At 40.2% G+C, this 25,205-nt stretch overlaps 1 protein-coding gene across 1 annotated transcript; it reads left to right on the forward strand.

The window, feature by feature from the left end:
- The first annotated feature begins 8,354 nt into the window (after positions 1-8,354).
- Positions 8,355-25,175, forward strand: LOC108670872 (pecanex-like protein 4). Its single transcript, XM_047879732.1, has 20 exons — positions 8,355-8,445; positions 8,780-8,965; positions 9,240-9,425; positions 10,575-10,778; positions 11,045-11,229; positions 11,552-11,703; positions 11,994-12,140; positions 12,752-12,819; positions 13,176-13,303; positions 14,026-14,119; positions 15,269-15,449; positions 16,133-16,257; positions 16,597-16,846; positions 17,430-17,672; positions 17,875-17,936; positions 18,457-19,922; positions 20,419-20,586; positions 21,253-21,748; positions 22,722-22,871; positions 23,164-25,175. The coding sequence occupies exons 2-20, from the start codon at positions 8,840-8,842 to the stop codon at positions 23,308-23,310; spliced, it is 4,578 nt and encodes a 1,525-aa protein (XP_047735688.1). The 5' UTR covers positions 8,355-8,445; positions 8,780-8,839; the 3' UTR covers positions 23,311-25,175.
- The last annotated feature ends 30 nt before the right edge of the window (positions 25,176-25,205 follow it).

Below are 25,205 nucleotides of genomic sequence, written 5' to 3' on the forward strand. Positions count from 1 at the left end.
GCCGGATTTGAAAACTGGTATGACACGGGCACGTTTTAGGACATCAGGGTAGATTCCAGTAGACATACACAAATTAAAAATATGGGCTAAAACAGGTGCTATGATATCAGCAACTTCAAATAATATTCTTGGCTGAATTTCATCAATATGAAGCTTCTTGCCTTTACATAGTCGCAGCAAACTTTTTATTTCTGATGCAGAAGTAGGAGTAGGAATGTATATCTCCTGCACCCATCCATCCATCCACAAATTGCTTAAAAGCTTCAAGCGTCTTGTTTGCCTTGAATCCCTGCAAGGTGCATTGCTGACACAAAACACCAAATATTTCAGTAAATCACCGTGTGAAACGGGAAGCAGGCTTGCAAAATCTGCGGGGAACGCAGCTTGACAGGCGTCTCAATTTGCACACTACCGCTTTGCCGGCACTTCCTAGGGATCAACATCGTTAATGTCGAACAATTTTCCTAAATACCGGTCTCCTGTCGAAGGAAGGAGTTTTTAAAAATAGCTTAATCCTTTCTGAAATGCTCTTTCCTTCACCATTGCCACCAAAACATCCAAACTTTTAGGAAGGAAAGAAGGTAAGGCGCGAGTGTACAGGAAACATGGCGCCGTAGCAACGCGGGAGCGTGGCGAGCCCGATAGTAAAATACCAATGACAACGAATGAAACTGTTGAATAGCAAGTCTTATGAATAATTCGTCGTCTAATAAATAAATAATACAATTAACAATTATGGAAATAATTACAGAGGAACCTATTCGAAATACCTAGATCATATCTAACCTGCTGCGAGGAGGAACGGCCTAAAGATAATGACTAATTGAAGGTGCTTGTACATATGGATATTTATTTGGGATAATGCAGACAGACGGCTAGTAAATCTGGCTGGTGTCGGTCGCTTGGTGACTATCCGGCAATAAGCCTGTACGGGCTGTACACACGATGAGAGTAGAAGGTGCCGCTATCTTCTTGTAATCTCGTAACTCGTTCGCGTCACTTCGCGCCCGCCAGTGCGTCGTTAGAAGCCGTCGAGTGAGGTTTAAGAAGATGGATAGTGGGAAAACCTTCAACAACTCGAGTCTGTACGTCGTTTTTATACTCTTTTATTCTAACCTTTGAAAATGCAACGTCGGGAACAACTAAACCCTGACTAATAAGGTCTACTTCCAGTTTCAAAATACTCGTTTCTCTCTTCATTTTGTTAGAGTAACCGTCATGACAAACATTCCACTTTAATTCATATTTTTTGGAATATTTCAAAGAATAATTGAATATCGTCTGGAATCCATTTTGTTGGATTCCTCTTAGAAACATTATCGTTCAAATAAGCCATGATTCACTTGACCTAAGATACTTCACAAGAGCGGCACAGATACTCTCACCATGGCTACATCAGCGCTACTGCCACTTCTCCAGCGCAGAAATCAACACATCGTTGTCCCTCTCGGCCGCGTCTCGGGCACTTGCCGGCGCATGCCTCTGAAGCGGCTGAACCCCCCTCCCAATACACGAGGCTAGTACCGTGCACAGTTCAAGCGGTGGATGAACTAGCGGCTAGTACTATCCCTGTGTACAGGCACCTTAAGGACTTGAGGTAAAAACTATGTAAACTTTCTAAGCGGATTTGCCAAGCTGGAGGGAAGGTATACTGTAATTCCTTAAAATGATAAAAATTGAACTTTTGGTGTAATTTAAGGTGATTGAAACGTCTTTCTTGATGAAATAAGCAAACAAATATACTGCGCTTGAATCTATGTCAGTGTTATTTTAGTGCAGGAAACAGTGGGGTGTAATTATTCTAATTATATCATCACATCACATTCTATACATTATTCCAGCCATCAAATACATTTTTGCATATACACAAAAAGAGGCTCCACAAAGTCCTGCGTTTTTTTAGCACTATGGAGTAAAGTTTTTTTTTTCTATCTAATATTGAGATGCATTGCTTTGTAGCTACATACGTTCGCAAATACATTCTAAGTCACGTCGTAAACGAGCACATTGTAATGGGCGTGAGCTTGTGAAAGAAGGAAATGAATGATGTTATGACGAAACGCTTTATGTTGTTGGTGAATGGTCATCACACCCGTGGCTGTTAATATGCATGGTCATTACTTCTATTGATATGGGATGAAGATATAAATATCTGAAAAATAATTATAGTCATGACTGTGATTGATTTGAAGCGTTCTATTCAGGGCTGAGTGGTGCCCAAAATTGGTAGTGAATGTCTGCACTCCCTAGGCCAGTGGTTTCCAAAGTGACCGATACCGCCTCCCTGTGGGCGGTGGAAAGATCTGGGGGAGGGACGGTGGGGAAGAAATGGGCGGTAGGGGGGCGGCAGTCCGAAGTCAGAAGATCAAACGTTTGTTTGACGATACCCCTCAGGGGGGATTTCTGACGCGTGTCTGTGCTCGTCAGAAGTCCTATGGGATTTCGCGCTTCTAGGGGGATTGTTCCTGAGCGCCCCACACCACTGAGCTCGCAGTGTCTGACTGCAGGACTCATATGTGGGGTTAAGTTATTATGTTGGTAGGATTCCTTACATTTCCCTTCTCTGTCTCTCTCGTGCGGGCGGCCGACGTCCCGTGTAAACGACCTCTTGTTCGAGTGTCTTAGTTTCTGTTGCTTTTCACCTGCCCATCCCTGTCACTTCGTCTCTTTGAGATGCTAACGCTGCTTCTTTCAAGCTAGCTTCAGCGGGCTGGACAGCTGAGACCTTCCGCCCCTTGTGGGTGATAATTAATTTGAGACTGAATAATTGAGACCTTCCGCCTCGTTGGCGATGTTAACTTTTGACCTCCAGTGCGAAATAGCTTGATAGCTGCAGCGCTAGTAAACCATTCTACTACTTACTACTGCACAACACGTGCAGCACACGACTCCGAGCGATGGGTTTTTCCACCCAGGTATGGGTTGTTTTGATCCTCTCTTGGGTTTACGTCTCGGACAACATTACGGAAGGACTCAAGGCCGGTCTCACGGCCAATTTAAAAATTCAATGATCAAGTAATATTTCCAAAACTAATGAACATAACTCGATGAAACTTGGTCCACGTATTCATTACGACCTACAGGTGTTATTTAGCTCGCAATTTTTTTTTAATTTCGCCTTCATTTGGAGTTGTATGGAGGTACGGGCCCAAATTCGCAGTGATCAAGGAATTTCTTCCAAACTACTGAACAGATATGAACGAAATTTTGATTATACATTCGCAACTACCGAACTGTGAGTTTTAGCTCATAAAAATTCTTAGATTTGGCCTTCGTTCGTAATTTTTTTCCATTTCACCTCCATTCGTGGTGATTTCAACAGCAATACGTGCTTAAATACGCAGTTATAAAGAAATTTATTCTAAACTACTGAATAGATTTGAACAAAAGTTAGTATATAATTACCTAACCTCAACAATGGTGATGTTTTGTTCGTGACAATTTTTGTCAATTTTGCCTTCGTTTGTGAGTTATACGGTTATACGTATACGGCTGTTGGTTAAACCGGCCGGTCGAAATGCCGGTCATTTCTCCGTATATCCATAGAACTCGCGAACGAAAGCAAAATAGAAAAAAATTGTCGTGAGCTAAACATCACCGTTGCTGAAGTTAGGTATTTATATACTAAGTTTCATTCATATCTGTTCAGTACTTTGGAAGACATTTCTTGATCACCGCGAATTTAAGCGACAAATTACATGGCTACACGGGCTGAATAAAGAAGCGTAAAATCACGAATGACGGTGAAATGAAAAAAAAATCTGGCAAACGAAGGCAAAATCGAAAATTTTTCACGAGCTAAATATCATCATTTGGAGTGTATATTAAAAATTACGTTCGAATTGGTTCTGTAGTTTGGAAGAAACTCTTTGATCACTACGAAATTGGGCCCGTATCGACATATAACTCACAGATGAAGGAGAAATTCTAAAAAAAATTACGAGCCAAGCATCACCGTTAGGTCCTTATGAATACGTGTCCAAGTTTTATCGAGCTGCGTTCCTTAATTTGGGAGATTTTCTTCTGGCCGTAAATTTGTCCGAGACGTCCTGGGTTTCTAGTGCAGAAACAGTTAAAACTGCTAATAAATATGTTGGTTTACTAAATGGGGTTCTATTTGTGAAATACGCATTTGTGTTTACAATTCCTCTATTAAATTGCAGCGTACTAAATATCAAGAAATATGCGTATGTTTTTATATGTGTCTGTGAGGGAGGGGGCGCTAGAAATTCACTGGGGAGCCAAAGGGGGCGCCAGCCTGAAAAAGTTTGGGAACCACTACCCTAGGCTAAAGGCAACACTGCTATTTTACCGATTCGCGGAATGCGAGACGCCGCGGCGAGTTATGGATCAGTCATTCACCATCGCTTCTGCGCCCCTTCAGTCAGCGTATGTAGCACTGTAGTCGAAAATAGTTTCTTTGAGTGGGTCGTTGAGTTTAATTCAATTCCTTATAATCGAGTACATTTGATTTTCCATTTACATTTTACTGATATACTTTTTTCTGGAATTTGACAGGGCAATTTTGGAAATGTATCAATTTATGGTTCCAGAATTACCCCCTGCCCCTGGGGGTAATTCTGGGGGGTCACGGCTCACGCTCACGGCTCACCCAGTGACCACTGGCCAGTGTCGCTGCTAACTGCTTTTTAGTGTTAAGTGTTAACTTCACCGTTTCATACTGCTTAAATATATATATATTAACATAGCACGGTCAACATTGAAGACAGGAACTGACATAGTGATAGTGGCAATTTATTGTGAAGTTTTAGTGTATATAAATTAATAAAAATTATTTACAATTTTAAATGCAATCTTACATCAATACTTTTAATAGCCACGCCTATTGTCTCACACTCGCAGTCACAGGCCACAGCTCTGAGCTCTCAGACTCGCAACGTTTGTTACAGTTTGTTAAAAAAAAAATTAAAAAAAAAATTAAAATGACAGCAGTTTGTTAAAATTTATTCGTTATTAAAATTGCAGCCAGGGCAGGCCCGGCAGGGCCCAGGTCATAAGTAAAAAAGTACCATGTTAGGGCCTATGTAATATGTATGAGTAGTAGCAGGGTGTGTACTACTGGTCATAGAAAACCTCTAAACCTGGAAAGTCATGGAATTTCATTTCAGGTTAGGTATGGAAAGTCATGCCTGTTATGGAATTTGCAAATAATGAAGAAAAAAGGAAGCATTTTTCTGTGCTGTGTGTGTTAACAGTTAACCCATTAATGTCAAGCGTTTAGATTTAGAACCAGCACAGAAAAATGGATTCATAAAAAATTGTAACTTTGTAAGGTCAAATAAATATAGAAGTGGATGCATAGGTTTGATACACTTTAAAGTTCTGATGAGCACAGACGCCTTTCAGAAGTCCCCCTGAGGGGTTAGGCTGACTAGGTCATAGTGGGCATTAGTGGCAAACCAGGCAAAGCAGAGAGTTTTTTTAGACTCTCCCTCAAGTTCATTTTTGAGTCCTATAAGTAGACCAGTAAAGTATCATCACTATCATGGATACCAGCATCATCATACATAAGATATTGGTTTAAGTCTTGAGTAAATGAGGAAATTAAAAATGAACTGATTCTAAAAATTCTCTGGTTTGTCACTATGGACTAGGTAGCTCATGACGATTAACTAGTTTCACTAGTAAGTAGACCAGGCCCCAGGGGTTAGATACAAGTAAACATTTTCATGTAACAATGCGCTGAATGCGGCAATGCCTAATATCTTTGTAACAGTTAAATTATTTAATTTATCCTGGTCAGTCAATTGTATGCAATAAACTTAACTTTGAAATAATACAGAAATATGAACTGAAACAGGAAGGCACTGTCAGTTAAACAGGAAGGCACTGTCAGTTAAACAGGAAGGCACTGTCGCATCACTGAATAACTACTGCATCACTAAACATGAACCATGGTACTGCCATTGCCACTCACAGTTCACACTCAATAATTGGACTCTAAAATAGTCTTTTTTGCAACATCCACTATCACTATGCAACTACCAACAGAGCTCAGAATTTCTTAAATTTAGAGATCATGCTTGAAGAAGTTGAAGAGCTGTTAGTGAGTGACTGAGTGTTAGCTTGTTTTCTCACCATCTTTAATTAATGGCCCAGTCCAATATAAATTTGTTTAGTAAAAAGTGGCACCCTTAATGAATTGCAGCCAAGCAAGTAGATGACAGAAATTTCTTGAGAAGCAAGATGACAGCATAATTTTTTTTTTTTTTTTTTTTTTTTTTCCAAACATGAACGGCTCAAATCCAGCTGCTAGTTGGGCAGGATTTTTAAAACTAAATGCTTCCTGGGTGCTGAAGCAAACACTGCATCTTCCTGTCCACCATTTTGCTTGTTTAGTTAGCCTGTTAGGGTTTGACCATGCCCCATGGTTTGTGGCTTTGTGCACATGGTGTGTTGTGCACATGGTGTGTTGTGCATTGTGGTAGGGTAATATTAGTAAAGTTCCATTGTTTAGCAGTTATGGAACAAAATTTACAAAACAGTAAAAACACAAATATTTTATCATTGAAAAGTTCATCTTATCATAGGTAGAAGGAAAATGTTTTCATTGCAAAACATATAGAAATTAATAAATTTCTATAAATATAAAACAAAAATGACCACAATATGCATCTCTTTTGACTACCTACTATATCTTTTCATCAAGTTATCCTAAATAATTGAAGTGATATTAGTACTTCCATGCTTTCAAAAATGAGAAAAGAGCATCAATTTTGTTATCCAAGTTAAAACTTTTACTCATATGCTCATATTTTAATTTTTGTGTATGGCAGAATGTGTTAATATGTTTGGAACAATACTAGTCAGCTGATTTGTGATTGGAAGAAGCATGATAACATAGCCTCATGCCCATATTAGGGGTCTGGCCCTATTGGATTGGATATTTTTAGTAGATTTTAAGTTCCAATACATGTTAAATGGCCTGGGATAGCATCATAGGGATAGGGTTATATTTATGAACTAAGTTTGGTCCAGTTCAATTAGGATGTGACTTGGTTACTTTAAGAAATGTAGGAAATGTTATGCAATTTTTGGTTGAAATTAATGTAATCTTATCTTATATCAATTGTATTTTCTTGCCTACATTTTATTATTTTTAGAAAGCCATGTAACTAGCAATCAGACAGAAACCAGCAAATTTTTTTGAGATTTTGGCAAAGAGTGTGTTTTTGAAAACAATGCAGTGTTAAGTATATATATAGAAAATGTAGTGAAATGGTAAGTACCATTCTCTTTTATATATTTCTCTGTTAATTACAAAATAATTTATCCTATAATAAAAGTATGTGGTACCAAATTATTGCTATTTGAGATTTTCCTTGCTTTGTGTGGGCTTCATATTCATGAAATTTTAATTGAATAAATATTATGCATTTGGTATAAATTGTTATAGTTCAGGATTTTCTGATGTAGGTATATAATTCATTAGGATTTAAATGGGTCATCATACCATTGTGTTACATTTGCATTGCATGCAAGGATTATGTAGCTAGTTTAGTATCTCTAAATTCTTTCACATATGCTAAATTTCATCATGGTATTGAAAAAGTTATGTACAAGTTTTCTCACTTATGAGCTTTTTACATTATTTATAAGAGTAAAAACCTTACTTATGAGGTTTTTACATTATGTCTGAGTTTCAATGACCAGTGAAAAATTGTTGATTGTTTAGAAATGTTCAATTTGCAAAATGAAACTTGCAAAAATTTGCAAAGTAACATGCAGTCAAAAGCATAAAATTAAACTAGAGATGAAGACAGCTAAGGTACCTAGTTGCCACCTTCAATGTCCAAGTGTCCATGCTGTAGCAATCAAAAGAGTACCTATGCAATATTGTAGCAAATTGTTTGCAAAACTCAACCTATCAAGTATGATATAAAATTATCACTATGGAACGAATGACATAAAAACAAGTTAAGGCAAACTTGCAGACAGCCTGTGTTTTAAAGAAGAAGTAGCAACCAACTTTTACCTAACTAAGGTAGGAATCCTAAACTTTGCACTTTTCATCACTGTAAACCAAAGATCCATTAATTTAAGTTAAGAACTATTTTCTCGCCTCAAACCACACACAAGTTAATTGTGTCATCAACAAAAAGGAACAAAATTTGAAGAAGTAATTTTCATCAATACACAAGTATGAGTAAAAGAATATTGCTAATAAAAATTAAAAATATATACAGATTGGTACATAAGTAAATGACAGCAAGGCATGCACCAACATGGCAAAGTACCGTAGTGACCTGAAATTTTCCAGGCTCAGCTTCATAGTTTATAAATGTTTGTAACAGACTAAAACAGGAAACAGTGAGCTGTAAGGTGAGATGAAGACTAAAGCAAAGGCACAAAACAACTCAACAGAAACAGGTGGGGGTCTCTTGTAAAAGAGAGATCGGGGAACCACAACAACAACAGAAACAGGTGAATACACCTTAATAGAGACAACAGGTGTGCTACTCATCCCACAACAGTCTTTCAGCTACAACATATTATCAATAAGGAACTCAATGCTTAGCAATATGATGTGGATCACAAACACTTAGGCTTTTAATGGAATGCTATGGTCCCTAATATCTCATCTTGAAAATTTCAAGTTTTCTCTACTTTATCTCAGCAGAATATTAGTTCTATTGTATATGCTTTTAATAATTTCAGAATGTTTTAAATAAATGTAAAAATTTAGAAAAGATTTTAAATTATTTATAAATTATTTTGGTTTAATCTTCAAATTTATGCAGCAGATTTATTATTGCAGAGCAATGCATTTCATGAATGGGTAAGCCGACCAGTTTGGAGCAGTGTTTGGAGGCGCAGAATGGAAGCTCCTCTTGTAAATGAATACAAACAGCCATTCATATGGCGGAGGCTTCTCCAAACTTTCCTTGGAGGGCTCAGACTCTCCATGCCTGGCATTGTGCCACATTATGCATACCTGCTACAGGTAACACTTACAAATGCTACAAGAAATTTCTAGATGGTTAACCTTCAAATTTATGTAGTTGGTGCATCTCTGTGATGCCATCAATATTAGATGTTTTTAAACAAGAAAGATTTGAAAATTTATGTCACTTGAAGCTCTTATTTACAACAGAAAAGAGATTTTTCTTGAAATGTTTGTGAAGAATGTCTTTTGTGTGTGCTACAGATGTAATTTTAGCAATCATTGTAAGCCTACATATCATATTATATATAATACCCATATTTATTATTTACAGGGCGTTCTTTTTGTTCCTCTTGGCTTGGGCTTGACTGTGTTTCTAGCTTTGGAAGATTGTTGCAGCCTGCCAACTTTTGCTGCTACTTTGGGCTGTGGTGCCTGGACTTTCCTGTACTGCCTCCTGTTGATGTTCATCTCCTACATATTGCAAAGTCAACAAGAAGTTCTTTCTCCCAGTGATCAAGTGAGATGTAGCTGTATTTGACTCATCATAAAGTACAGAGCTTGAAAAATAGAGGGAACACCTAACATTTTGAGATTATAATTTTTGAATGTGTTATTAACAATACAAACTTGACATATTTCAATGTTTTGTTGTTTGTTATTGCTGCTAATTGATATTTTATGCTCTTGAAGAATGTTTAATGTTTTTGTTGTTGCCATAACCTTACAAACATGGCAAATGTCTGTGACATCCAAAGAGACCAAATTGTTGGGGCTCATATGGCAAGTGCTAGTCTCACGCTAGCAATTCATTATTGGTAATAATCAATACCTCAGAGGATATATGCTGGAATTACTGCAATAGGTGGACCTACGCCATAATAAAATTTATGGATTTTTAATGCATTTCTTCTATTTTGTCTTATCCCAGTATATTATTCAATTAGAAATATTCTATTGAAATGACTAGTCTTGGTAACTCCAAGTTGCTCTCTTTTTTCTGTAGAAATTGTTTGTATTACAATTCATAATAAAGCCTTGTACAATGGAATGAATTCAGGTAATTTTTTTAGCTACTGCACCAAAAATTTGAACCTTAGTCATTTTTTTGTTGAGTCATCACTAGAAACCTTAAAATCCACATAAAAAACTTAATATTTAAAAACAGCATTAGGCATGCAATGCTACAATAGTCGTGCAGCAATTGAATGGAATTTATGAGTATTTCAGAAGCATTTGGAGACAAACACCACTTCATCAGCAGCTCTGTATTAGGTACAAGTATATGGTGTTTGTACATGGTACAAGCATATGGTGTTTGTACAAAGTAAAAGCATTTGGTGTTTGTACAAGGTACAAGCATTTGGTGTTTGTACAAGGTACAAGCATTTGGTGTTTGTACAAGGTACAAGCATATGGTGTTTGTACAAGGTACAAGCATATGGTATTATTACAAGGTGTTTTACTAATGAATTCAATGCCCGGTCTGGATTCTGTTTGTTTAATTTGCAGAGTTCTATGCACTGGATTCCAATATAAAAATATTGCATTAAAATGCAGTATTTCATCAATGCAATCAATGAGCAATTTAAGATAATAGCAAATAACTTTTCACTTTCATTACCAATTTTATCGTTTTGCATATCTTCATATTAATTATTTCATTTAGGATGCTGCTCTGCACCTGAGTGCCGCGTTTGATGAAGAGATGACGGTATTTGACGGCGTGCTCGGACCGAGCACATGGCGTTTCATCGCCCCTGGCAAAGGTTCTGCCGTTGTTAGCGTCCTGCATTGTCTTATGGCAGCGGTCACGTCAGCTGCTATGGTCTCCTTCCTCTCCATAGCCTCGACAGCCTCTCTCTTGCAAGTGGTTAGTTCATTAGTGTGGTCCTTCTGTATGTTTTAGAATTATTTATGCTGGTCTATCGGGTTTTGTTTGCAGCTTTACAAATTTAATTTACCTAAAATTGATTTCATGAAGTCTCAGGAACCCAATGCATACACTATACCTGACTCTGGAATAGAATGATATGTATCTATACGAGTTACTTTGATCTCTACTCTTTCAAGGTATTTAAAAACACGCACTGCCACCAACCAGTGATGAGTCAATGCTCACCAAATGAGTTGTTACAGTCGTGGACTGGGTCGGTAGCGCTTGCAGCCCTTGGCGTCTGGTCTACGAACTTAGCTCTGTGGGGGCTGGTGAGCGCCCCTCCGCCCGAGCCTGCTGTGTTCGGGCCCCTCCTGCCCTACCAGCTCGCTGCCTTCTCACGCCCCTCACACCTCCTGCTGGCTGCCCTGCTGCACCTCCTACACTCGTGCGTTTTTTCTATTCATATCTCTCATCTATTTTGTACTCTTTTATCAGAACTTTATCCCTCATAAAGTAAGATCTCTATCAATTACCTTGAAATGGCAACTGTACATGCATGGAGTGCTAGTGACGTATTCCAATGATAAACAGAAGCCTCGTACCATAACCTTGTTGATATATTCCAATGATAAACAGAAGCCTCATACCGTAACCTTGTTGATATATTCCAATGATAAACAGAAGCCTCATACCATAACCTTATTGACATGTACCAATGATAAACAGAAGCCTCATACCATGACCTTCTCCGTGTTTCTCCTGGTCAGGTTTTGGCCCGGTCTGTCATGGTTGCGTGTCCTGAACTTTGCTGTGCACGTGTTGGTGGCGCTGCTGGGGCTGCTGTGGTGCAGCGCCGCGCTGCCTCCTGTAGACGCTCTCGTGCTCTGGCTGCTTGAGCAGTGGCACGTCCTGGCTCTCGGTGCGGGACTCGATTCTTTTTCAAACACTCATTTATTACGTGAAAATTTTTTTGAATCGCCATCACTCTAATTGGTTTTTTTCTCTCTTTCTTGAGTTTCGAAAAATGGTCATGTTATGGATATGCTTTCAGCAATCGTACTATATGTGTTATAAATCAAGTACATGTTGAATATCTAAGTGTAATTGTTCTTTATAATTGCTCTAGTACTGAAGTTCCTAAATACTATTTTAAGGCACTCCATGATAGATGTCACTGCATTGGTTTACACAAGCTCCCCCTGTTGTCAGGCTGCTCGCCGTGCGCGTCCAACGCTCGGCTGTACGTGCAGTGCGCGGTGTCCACAACGTCCTTGCTGCTCCTCGCCGCCCTGCCATCATACCCCCTCCTGCTGTGCGCTGCTGCCCTCAGGGGCGCCATCTTAGGCCTTGATTACGGTACATATGCGTTATACTGCTAAATAAGGAAGGCCTTGATTACGGTACATATGCGTTATACTGCTAAATAAGGAAAGCCTTGATTACGGTACATATGCGTTATACTGCTAAATAAGGAAAGCCTTGATTACGGTACATTTGCGTTATACGGCTAAATTAGGGGGCAAGCTCATATATATTTGTAAATAATGAGGCAAGATGGTCAATCACTACGGTACCGTATATATGTCAGAGCTAATGAAGTAAATAATGAGGCAAGCTTTTCAATCATTACGGTACATATGCGATCTAATGACGTAAATAATGAGAGAAGCCATTAAAATCCATTTGTTTAGGCAAAAATTGTATATTGTAATGCCCAGCATTGCTATTCTAAACTAATCATATTTCTCAATCTGAATCGCTTTATCATTGCATGTGAAAATGTTACATTTGATGAGAATTTTAATCATGAATAATTGCAAATAGTATCTACATTCAGCCGAAATTCACCTCATGAAACTTGAGTTTAATCGCTCCTCAGTTCAAATGGTGTTCCCTTGACTCCAAAGTTTAAGAATTTGATCAACATTTCTCAAGTGAACAGATTTATTTCACAATCATTGTTTCAGAATGGCTGGTAATGCAGGGCGTCTCAGCTAACTGCCGCAGCTCTGTGGGACTGGCCCAGAGTTCTCAAGTATGTTTTATTCTGATGAACTACAAATATTCTTTACAACTCTGACTGATGACAATAATAATATAATTTATTGTTATCATCATATTGTAATATAATGAAAAACTCTCCGAATGATTTCCGATTTTAGTGAGTGATCACTGAATTTTTCAGTGAATTGCTTGAATGCCTTGAGTTGTGTGCACTATCTACTATGAATTCTAGTATTTATTCCTTGAAGATCCGAGATTAGTTAGGAGATCAATCGCTAAATTGAAGCAGGTAATAATGCATTCATGATATTTTGAGTTTATTATCAATAAACAGCCTCAACAGCAATCTCCATGAGAATATTTTACAAGGAGCTGTGTTCACACCAGCAGGTGTCGCCGCGCCCGTCCCAGCGACTCCCTGTTGTGTCTTTGAGGCGTGAAGTGGCCGTCAGCGCCGTACTCGTAACGACCGTACTCATCACCTCCCTGGCCGTCCTCTTGCCACACCGCCTCTGGTGAGTGGTCGTCAGCGCCGTACTCGTGACGACCGTCCTCATCACCTCCCTGGCCGTCCTCTAGCCACACCGCCTCTGGTGAGTGGTCGTCAGCGCCGTACTCGTGACGACCGTCCTCATCACCTCCCTGGCCGTCCTCTTGCCACACTGTCTCTGGTGAGTGGCCGTCAGCGCCGTACTCGTGACGACCGTCCTCATCACCTCCCTGGCCGTCCTCTTGCCACACTGCCTCTGGTGAGTGGCCGTCAGCGCCGTACTCGTGACGACCGTCCTCATCACCGCCCTGGCCGTGTCATAGTTTTCAAGCCCATTTAAATTTCCGACCAGTATCCAACTTTTCACGACATTGGTGTTCACCAAAGCAGTCTCTATTGAACAAAGAATTATTATTTGATATCGAAGTGAGTAAATGGAATGAGCGTAGGCTCATTTCATTCAAGTACCTTAATTGTGCCTTGTGACAAGGTCAATACATTTAATAAAAGAAAGGCAAGAAGGTAGAGGATAGCAGAATGCACCAAAAAATTTATGTTATGACCGACGACAAGGCATCTGCGTTTACTCCGGTATATATGTATGTTTTTTTTGCTCAGTTCTAGAAATCATTATTATTATTCACTTAAAGTTATTGTTTTCGTTCAAAATTTGTTGATTTCTTAAGAGGAGGCGACATAAGTAGCAATTGTTCTCTGGAAATTTATTGACGTGCCTGCGTGGCTCAGGCTGGGCTCGCCCGACTACTGCTCCCCTGACGCGGCCGCCGAGTACTCGCTGCTGCACGACGACGTCACCCTCGCCACGCCTCCTGTCTTCGCTGTGAGATTAAACCTTCCTTCTTGTTTCCTCTGATCTAATTTCAATTATTTCTTGAGATCAAAATCTCATCTACTTTTTGCAATATTGATTGCACACAATTATTTTATTATTTAATATCACGATGAATCCGATGAAAAGTTAGCCCCCAAAAATACCGCCAAATTTATTTCCTAGCTAATGTACGTTAGAGAGAAGCCATCAGAAAAGTGGGCCTTGAAGTTCAGTTGATGCAAGAGTTTCCTCCTACCTGTCTCAATAAGAAAACTTCCATACAAGACTATTTTCTTGTTTGCTACCTTCTGCCATTATTGGGAACGTAGACTAAACTTGTCTACTATAATGCCTGTCGTCTTTGAATCGTCTCTGCCTCTACAATGGGTTCAGGAGAAACGTGCCCTCATGAGGCTTTTTTTCGGACGTGGTCAAGGCAAAAACAATGTTTTTGCTATCTCAATGCCCGAAAGAGGATAGCCGTATGAAATTTGACGTAGTGCCCGTACTTTGTCGAGGCCAAAACGACTGCCACTTTTTCTGTCTTTTTCCTCTTTTTTTTTTTCGACGAAGGAACTTCCAGACTTCAAACTAGATGAGTACTCAAAATGTTTAGAAAAGTGGCAAAGAAGATTCGAAAAGTGTACTGGACGGATTTTAATGAGAATTGTAATTAGATTTTATGGAATTCAGAAATTATGTTCAAATGCGTATTGACAAGCGTCAAACAACCACTCTATACTTCTGCGAAGCCCTTCCTAAATAGCAAAATTAGGTCTCCAATCTGGTCAACATAAACATGTTTGATCAAATGTTTGTCCCCAAACACTCAACTTACATATCCGGACTCTAAAGACTAGGAGTGCAGGAGTAGCTACCATGTCTTACCGCTTGTCATTCAAATCAGGCGCTTCAGATGGCATTTTGATTGGCACCGAACAACGCAGTTTCTTCGAAAAAAATTTGTTTAGGAATCCCAACTTTCTATTATTTTCAATTTTCAGTCGTTATCTCAATTTTGCTATCTTACTGCCAGTCAGTAGTGCTGACTGGGTCGTTATCCTGACACCTTTTCTAATATAAAAAATGCGAAAGTTCGCGCGAACTTTTCACCAATCTTCGTCCGGAAGCAACAGCGTAATAATCCTTCAATTTTAGAGCATGTCGCTGTTCTGTGTTGGAGTGGCATGTTTGTTGCTGTGGCTGGTGTGGTGCACGGCAAGCACAGCACAGCAAGTCTGGTGTTGTGGCGGACTGATCCGTAACGTCGTGGCTGCAACACCTGTCATGTTCTGCCACGACTCCTACAAAGCCATCATCTGCCAAGCCTGCTCTGTTGGTGCGTGCTTAACAGTTATTTACTCTATGATGGTGACATCAACTTTGCTCAATGTTACTTCTATGTTTGCCATTAAAAGTGTTATCAACTAAAATGGACAATTGCAGCTTCCGTCATTTCATAATGCTTGTCTTCGTGGTTCTAAGTGGGACACTGAGACGATTAATAACTATTTTTCTCCTTGCTAAGAACTATTGATATATGTTGAAATATTATTAAGTATAATATTATATTATCGGTTGAGGTCGACTTTCATACCATTTTCAATTCAAAGTATCAGGAGCATCGAGCGAGTAGTTGTTGCGAGTGTAGAACTGCTGAGTAGTCTTAGGGGCTGGAGACCTACTTCTTAGTGATAACTGATAAGGCAGGGGCGCTATGTGCGTATGAGCTTATGTACAGGGGGAATGATCCAATGTGAAGAGGGAAGATGGGTGCTTTGAGTGGGCCGGGGGGGATAAAGTGAGGGAGGATGGGTGCTTTGACTGGGACGGTTGGAAGGAGAAGAAGTGCTTTGAGTGGGACGATGGTGTGAAGGAAAAAGTTATGCACCTGATGGTGGAATGTGAGGCTTATGAAGGAGAGAGACAGGGAAAGATGGTGTTTTGTTTCTGAATGAGGAAGCGAGAGTAGACTTGAATGATGGTAGGTTTTTCATCATTAAAATTTTAATTAATGTTCAGGAGGTCCGGTACTGCTGCTGGTGTGCACCCTGCTGTGGGTGGGAGCTGACCAGTGCTCCATGCCGTGGCACTTCTCCATCTCTTGGCTCCTGCAATTCATTCCTCTTGCCCGCGTCTTTACTCAGGCATGTTTACATCCACATTATTCTTCCCTCTAATCATCTGTGTAAATGATTCATTCCCTCACATCGTTCTCGTGACAAGTGGTATACGATTCTATCCACTGTTTCAGCTGTCATGCTGTTATTTTCGAATTAGTCTATTCATGCCTAAGATTACATAAATAGCGATTTGCTGGGATTACATCAATTAATTAAATGTTTGTAATATTAAGGTAATGGTTTAGATATAAATTTCCTACATTTATTGTTAATTTTAGGGTTAACTCCTCATTAACTGACTAAACCATTGATCTTCATTAACTATCGTGTTTTAACTGCCCTTTATTGTCAACTTTGCTCCAGATTTGGACAAGTCGGTGGCTAGCATTCGCTGCCTCGAGTGTCTTCTTCGTCCTGGAGTTGACACAAGCGCTCACTCGGCAGCTATTGCCCGGCTACCTGACGCTCTCAGTGGCAGCTCGCATAACTCTGTGCAGCATTGCGCTGTTGTGGCTGCGACGCGTCCTGCAACACTGCTTTGCTGTCCTACTCATCACCTACACTAGCGTTGTTGATAAGAAACAGCGAAGGCCCATCTCTGTCGTGCTGGCTGGTGAGTCGAAACCTGCTCGTTTATCTACACAGGCATGCGAAAATGTAACTCAGTACTCACTTCAGTGAGTGACAGAGAGCGCATTTTCTCGTCGACGAAAACATGAAGTCACGGACGGACAGACGCACATGGCAAGCACAATAGTAGTGCATTTTTTTCATAAATGAGAAAATGCGCTAAAAACTGAACAGATTGGTCGCCTTTCTGTCGGTATCGTTATGGTCTATTTTCGTAGGCATGGATTACGTACTTATGTAAAACATGCGATCACTGTAGGGTTAAGAGGTAGTGTGAACAAATTACTTATGATGTGTGAGACCACGCAAGTTTGCTCTAGTGAAATCGTTTAACTCAGGACGATGTTGGCTCTTCTGTTATGGATGATAATACATGTACCTTATGCGGATAGTTAACTTGTAGACATCGTTTGACAAGTAATTGCTGAATTTAAATCTTCGGGCGTCCCTTTCTTCCCAATACTTACTCAATATGTTTAGATTTTTGATTATGGATTCCACAGTCGACCGCGCTCATAATTTCTACACAATTGACATTGATAATTCCACAACTTTTCACCCTTCAGCAATCAACATAGCTGCTATGCCGGCTCTGTGTCTGCTGGTGGTGACGTGTGCGGTGCTGAACGCTCCTCTGCTGCCTGTGTTCACACTGCCGCTCTTCCTGCTGGGCTATCCTCGCCCTGAGCGCTTCTGGCCCTACAGCGTCGGCCACTCTGTGTCTGCAGCTCCTGACGCCGCTTACTACGCGCAACTCACGCCTTATTTGCTATCATTACTCGTCTCGTGTCATCACTCGGGCGCTCTGGGTATGCAAGCCTTTCAACCGCCTTTTAAAAAATTTCAAATTGAGAAAGAATGAATGTCGTAATAAAAGTGAATATGTCTTTTAATAAAAGCTTCGAGATCTCGAGCTTCGCATGTAATAGTTATTCAGCTTTTAAATTTTCTTCTGATTTATGTTTCATGATTGAATTTGAGTTATTGATAATATTTTGGTGTTTACTTTAGGATTTTTGGATGCCGGAGATCAACTCCTGCTGAGATTCGAAGATCGCCTGGTTTGGATTCAAGTAAGAAAACTGTTCATTCATTTGATCAGACATACCTGCAGTAACGCTGTAATGTCGATCTTGCTTCAGCTATACGAATTCTTCTGCAAAAGATCAAAGAGGCTTATAGTTTTAAGGCTTTCCTCAACCAATACAAGTTCAGTAACGAAGTTATATGAACCCTAGCAATTGTTCGGGAAATATTGTAAGCTTTGTTGTGAGCATTCGTTCGTGTTTTGACCATTAACTGTTCATTCAATCTTATCCACGGCAATTAACAATATTTAGCTTATCAATTTTCAAACAATTTTCCAAAAATTTGAATATTGTGAAGTTGTGTTTTTTATTTTTAACGGTGGAATCGATAATTATAATGATTCAAATTTAACTTCTTTTCTTATGATAGTTCCTTCGAAAAGTGTATTTTGGTGCTTATGTTTCATTTACCTCATTATTTCTCTTGATGTTAAGTGAATTCCGACACAAGCCCTGAAAGCTCAACTCATCAGAACAAACTCTTAACTTCTGTTATTTATTGCAGGTTCTGGAAATCGGTTTCGGTCACGTTTATTTCAGTGTCAAGGGCCTGGAACTGCAAGAGACAAGTTGCCACACGGTCGAAGCTTCGAAAGTTGATTCCATCTTCAGTCGTTCCTTTGACGCGGAGATGGTGGAGAACGCTGCCACATCCCAGAGGTTCTTGAACCCCAACGCCCTGCACTGCCTCACTCCGCTGTTCCAGGTCCCGCTGCTGGCATACTCTGACACTCAGAACGTCCTCACTGGCGTCATTGATTCCAATGATTTCCTATCAGTCGTCAACGATTACTTCACTAAATGTCTCTTATTTGAACTATTGGATTATGTAATCAACGTACAACAAGCTGGTGTGGGAGAAAAAAGCATTTCGGCATGTCGCACTTATTCAAGCAAAAGTCGTCGCAGCATATCTAGCGCCTCTTACGACGTTCTCACATCGCTACCCAAGCTCAATGCTGCTCTCAGTCCTAACACTTCTGAAGCATTGCCTGAGACTTCATCTGCTAACAGTCCTGATGCCGACATCTCTGCTGAAGATAATGGGCGGAGATCCAAAGACTCCAGGTCTGAATCGAAGGAAGACAAAGACAGCCGATCTCTTCAAAGTGGCCGGGGAAGCAGACTTGCATGGGCAAACAAGAGCAAACCAAACTCTACTATAGACCCTCGTCTCGACTGGGAACAAGATATCTTTGACCTCAGCAGCGACAGACTCATTTTGAATCCTGACGGTTTGCTAACCAAAGTCTCCGGCCGGATGCCAACGCTCAGCAAGCAAGGCAGTCGTCTTTCCCTCCATCGAGACTTCAATCCAATTGCGGGCAAATCTCAAAACTTTGTTCTGACTCCTCCAAACGCTTCCCCAGTCAGTCACGGCGCCATGAGCCTCAAAACTTCTACCACCACAAACCAAGTGCGACAGAAGCACAAGATGGCGTTTGATTCACCTCAAGGTTTGGCATCGCCAGCTGCTGGCAACGATCCTTCTAACATGACTGTAACAAGCGTGCGAGTTCTGCCTCGTTCACAACAAGAAATCAAAGAACGAAAAGTTCCAATTTCTGGACCTGCTGTGGCTTATGGCCCTCCTGCTCTTTGGCTTCTAGACTTGCCGTGTAAAAATGACACTATTGACGACATGCAGGTTTTCTTCCCGTTGTCGTGGTTCAAGTTTCTCTTGGGCCATTTTTTGCGCCTACGGTTCAAAGCTGACCGCGAACAACGCAAAGAAAGTTCGCAAATTAAACTCGCCAGCAAATCAGAGTTGAAGAACGGAAAAAAGTCTAGGAAATCTTCAAAGAAAAAGTTACCTGGAAGTTCAGGAGGCAAACATAGCGCTGCTCATGAAAAATACGGTTCAAATGTCGAAAATAATTCCTCTGAAACTCCTGAAGATTTAATCTCTCCCGCTGAACATCGAACTCTTCAGAAAATTCTGGACGACGAATCTCTGGAGGAAGCCTACAGGTCAGTGTTGCTTTCCGTACATCGGCGTGTCGCTCCATGAACAACACAAACTTCTTTAATGAATTCAAACCCATTCATGAATATTTGCATATGTGTTGTTGAACGAAATTTTCAGGACAAAAAAAAAACAAGAAAATTATATCGGTTTAATAGCGTTCTTCAGATTTCGATGTAATTTCGAAGTCCAAGTTGTATTGAATTTTTTATGTACAAGTTGCATTGAATTTTCAAATTACAGTGGAACCTCAGCTTTTGAGCGCTTTGAAAGTTGCCTCGTAAGTGTCCGATCACAAATTTAAGATAACCTTGCTTATAAAATCGTTTAAATATTTACAAGTTTAACACCCGTTTGCTTGGCACGTCAGTACATGTTAATCTGCTCTTGGACGATGTTATAGATTTAATGTTGTGCCTTACGTCAATTTACTACATTTCCCGCGCGAGCACTCGGTGCGTTGCTTCCTATTACCTACCGCGTGCCTGACTCGTACCGCAGGGCGGTGGCGGCGGTATGCAGCGTGGTGCTCTGCGCCCATGACAGCAGCCGGCCGCCGTCCCCCCACCAGGTGTACTGCACCTTCAGGGGCGCCATACCTGCCTCCCCCGCCCTATCCTGGCTCACACAGCGGCCTCGCCTTCGTGCACTCACCAATAAGGCTTACAGGTATAAAATGCATGCATGTTATTGATATTTTCTCTTTGGAACCTTTTTGCGCGCGCCTTTGTCACAAGTCGTATGAGAATTGAAGTTCCCAGTGGCATGGTCTCTGAACTGTGCCATTCACCACGGAACTCGCGCTATCTTTCAGCGAGTCTTATTTGTGGTGTTGAGTTTGCTGTCTTCATTATGCCTTGCACTTCCCTGCTTCACCTCTCACTTCGTTTCTTCCTCTATTCACCAATCTCTTATCGTCGTCCTCCAAGATGATAGCGCTGTGTCTTACATCCACGGCCTGTGATGATGACTGATTTATTAATAAAGGAATTTGAGAGTTGCGTGGTTTCTCTCCGCTTCGGTGAGTCGTATTTCGCCACCTATGGTGCGTGATGGTATACATACAGTAATAGCGCTATCGCTGCTTCGCTAGTAGACTTTGTCTATAGTCTACTACAACTATTTTTTTATTTATTGTTGTGAAATCATTTCAAGAGTCAAATTGTGCGATTGTTTGTTCAAAATTTATTTGTTATAAATTAATGAAATCTTATTAAATTTGGTCTTGATAACTTTTAAGTGGCTTTGAATTAAAAATTGGCTTTAAAATAAACATTACAACGCCACTCGAAGCTTTAATTAAATTATTTTACTCATTTATAATCTTCTACTCAGGATGGCCGTGAAAGTATCCCTAGACCACGTGCTCATAGGCCTCAACAGCTCGAGCTGGCCAGACCTTCTAGAAGCTCTGTCTGAGTACCACACCGCCTGGTTCTTCGGCTCTGACCAGACCGACCAACCACCTACCCAGCGACGCTCCCCAACCGACGCTAACACCAACTCCCCTTCTGGTGTTCCCTCGACAAGACCTGGTGCTGCTGATGGAGCTTCCAGGAGTGGGGCTGCGTCCGTCAATATAGCCTTTAGAGACTCCGGTCATCCTGGCATCTCGGGAAGCTCGGCAGTGCGTCGGATATCCTCGGATGCACTGCATACAACGGACGATAATGTTGATGTTGCACCACGACGGGCTACTGTCGCCGCTATGCCACCTGAGCGTGGCCACGAGGTAGCCAAGGAGCTTGAGCCTAATGAACCTCAGAGTTGGGTGCAAGCTATTCACAAAGAAACGCCTCACCTCTTCACAATTGGCTATAATGACGTCAAGGTAAATCGATGGACCAACTTTCAAACGGTATTTCACTATTATTTATATGAAATAATGTTTGCGACCAGTAGCCTCTTGAAGGTTATGAGTCATCTTTGATTCAAGAAATTTTAAATGTCATGGCCTCCCACTTTTTTTGTGATGTTCATTTTGTGACTCGACCTGTGCTAAATTGCTTCATAGCTAGTCGCTAGTTCATCAGCTTACAAAACTTTAAAATATTTCTGTAATGAACTTACTAGCTTTCGTAACTAACATTCCCGACTCCATTGCTATCTCTACATGATCCTGTAGCAGCGCAGCTCGCTAGACTTTTTTTCCTAGGGTCAGTACGAAAGGTTCCTTTGGGCATTTTTGTGTATGATTTTTTTTTTCAATTAACGTTAATTTTGAATGACTATTGGTTAGGGAATAATATTTGCAGTCGCGGGTAAGCTTCCGAAATAAGAATATTTAGAATTCAGATCTATTTTCTGCTGGCCACATTCTTGCATCGTTTATAAATAATTTTTGGCGTGTAGTATTAGCTTTTTTCACTGTTGCTATATATCCGTGTTCTAATATTGTCTCCGTAGATGCTTTGTATCTTCCTGGTGACTTTGGCGTATACTTAATTCGTGATTTGGTAAATTTTCCTTTGTGCGAAGTTAATTAATGTGAGTTTGTTTCGTAACTCCCAGATACGCACGGGAATAAACACTATTGTTTACGTTAACTGTGGCTGGACGTCTGTCATTTCATTTGCCTTAAATTCCACCTTGATTAGACCTGACCTTCAATAAAATTCCGGATCCCTAGCATCATATCTACTGCACCTTTACTCCGGAAACTACCGGTACTAGCGTGAATATACTCTGCTATCGTTAAATGGGCATATGTTGAAAACTCTCCCAAACAATACTACGACGTTCATCGTTAATTATCATAAGATGATAACGTAACATGATAATAATTATTGCTTTGTATTTGATAGCGCGTGTACACGAGCCGCCTGGCGTCACTGCGGCCACAGGAGGCGTCGCTGGGGCGGCTGAGCAAGAGCGCCGTGACGGCCGTGTGGAGCGCCCTCAGCCCTGAGCTGCTCTACCTCACCAATGACGACGACGAGCGATACTCTATTCAGGTATCAGTGAACTATCTAGCTCTCTTGCAAATTATGATTTGTTACGGATATTCCTGTTTTATGTATGAAGTATAGAATTCATCGTTTCACTAAGTGTATCAGAGCCATCAAATATAATTTTTTAGTGATGTTTCTTTTATAAATTCCTCATTAATATTGTATTTATATACTGATCGTCCAACTAAGCTTTTCATACTCACAAACTAACGACACTTAAGTTCCATCAAGTCGTGAGAAACTAATTATGCCTAGCGGAACCATGTTCATTGTAATAGTTACTGTACGTTGCCAGGCTCATGCTTCGTTGCTACGTAACCTGACGGTGCAAGCGGCTGACCCGCCGCTGGGATACCCCGTGTACTCCTCGCCTGCCGTGCGCGTGGGCATCTCCTCCCTGAGGCGAGACCGTCCCGCGGCCGACGCTGCGTCACCGCCATGAGTCTTGCCTTCACCTGCGATGTTCATGCGAGACTCGCCGCGTCGACAATAATTTCCTCAATACATTTCTCTTGCCTCCAATATCCTCTACATAATCACTCTGTAATGGTTTGACTTTACGCGCATGATACACTTTAAGTTCCTTTGGATGTTCATCTCAAATTTTATGTTAGGTTTAATTGTAAAGGAGTCAATTCGAACTTCATTTCTTGGTCTAGTCTGAACTTATTCTAGTCATGTTTGAACCTAGCCTTTTTTGCAGCATCTAGTCTTAGAAACAATGAAGTATACCTAATGTGTTTCCTACACAACGACTTCTTAAGGACTTAAGTTAGCTGTTATGCAGGTGTCTCGAGTTCACCGCAAGTGCTTTAAAACGTACACTGACTGTGATATAATTCCGTCCCATCGGAGATCAAACTCGCACTTATTATCCTTCATTAACTTTAATGTTATTTGGAACATTTCCCTCTTTGCGAAACAATGTTACCATATTTTGGAGTTGCTCTTGACAATGTCTTAGCTTTTATTATAACGTATGCCCAAAAGTTTACGTTAATCTGTTCCAGAAAAAGCGTTGTATTCTAAAATAGCCAGCTTTCGGAATAGTTTTTCCACTAAAATAGATGAGAAACCGATAAATCCGTTCAAAATACAATACTAATAATAAGTAAAATGTACAGTACTGTACTGTGAAGTACCTAACAATACATAACCCAATGTACTCGAGCAATAATGTACTCCTATGATACAACGCAACTTATCTTGACTTGGAGGAACTTTATGTGGGCATTAGTCGGAGATGACGGCTGTCAGTCATTCACTGGAGGATGAATCTAATCCAAAATTATTTTTTGTGACCTGAACTATAAATATATTTGCCAAATTCGGTCAACATCAAGAGTTCTGCTGTCTTTCTCTTTCGTCATTTGTTATTCTTTTGGATTTATCTGTTATGAACAAATACGTTCATGGAATTTGTACTCATTGCGAATGGCGATAATTTGTGACGGCGTTGCGGTGATAAATTGGTTTGTATGGTTACAGTAATTGTCACAATTAGTAACTAGTTTCCTTCGAGCAAGAACGAAGAACAAATATTTGTGGTCCAATTGTCGTATTTTTCTCTTGCTAGTATTACTTAGAATAGATTAATATTTATTTGCACAAATAATTTATTTGCAACATTTTTATTTAATTAGATTTATGCTCAAAGTGACCTGTCATTATGATTGCATGTAACACGTGTAATGATCTTCAAGTTAGATTTTCATTTGCACTCTAATTGTAGCGTTTGCTACAATCTTCTGGAGTTAGTGGGAGGCTACATTTCCGAGTGCATCTTTTATTCCAGTTTGCGTCTTATATTCATGCAATAGAACAATATAACTATAACAAAAACGCTCATAAAATGTCATCAGGATACACGAAGAAACCCTTCGTAGTATAATCCTCTGAAATACGCTGAAATACTCATGATTCGAGTAATATTGATATTATTACTTCAATTTTCCAAGTCCCTTCATACGTCTGAAAATAGTGTTAGTTTATCTTATTTGAATTCAATTTTTAACCGCACGCGTGTTGATGTTCATTGTGGATTCCGTGTTGATGTACGTTCATTCCGATTCGAGATTTGGTCTCGGATTTCGAGAGGCGTGTTGAATTCAATGTGATTCTAGTCTAGTCACGACAAAAGTATAGCTGTTCTAATGTAAATGTAGCGAGTTATTTGGCTTATTAGTGACGTTTAAATCACGAGCGTGGTCTGTCGCTGATGATCGCCTACACTTCTCTTTCAAGGATTAGCTTCGATTGAGACATTTTTACCATTAATTTTCGTTTATATATAATTGATTTCTTGTACTTCGTTTTCATTTATCAAGTGGTTAAGGA

This window comes from Hyalella azteca, unplaced genomic scaffold (genome assembly GCF_000764305.2).
Source record: "Hyalella azteca isolate HAZT.00-mixed unplaced genomic scaffold, Hazt_2.0.2 contig399, whole genome shotgun sequence".
Lineage (NCBI taxonomy): Eukaryota > Metazoa > Arthropoda > Malacostraca > Amphipoda > Hyalellidae > Hyalella > Hyalella azteca.

Bases quoted from the DNA above. Each gene is read 5' to 3' on its own strand.
- LOC108670872 (XM_047879732.1), top strand. From the start codon at position 8,840: ATGGAAGCTCCTCTTGTAAATGAATACAAACAGCCATTCATATGGCGG. The intron at 12,820-13,175 runs GTATGTTTTATT...TGTTCACACCAG, and splicing joins GACTGGCCCAGAGTTCTCAA to CAGGTGTCGCCGCGCCCGTC. The intron at 15,450-16,132 runs GTGCGTGCTTAA...ATTAATGTTCAG, and splicing joins CTGCCAAGCCTGCTCTGTTG to GAGGTCCGGTACTGCTGCTG.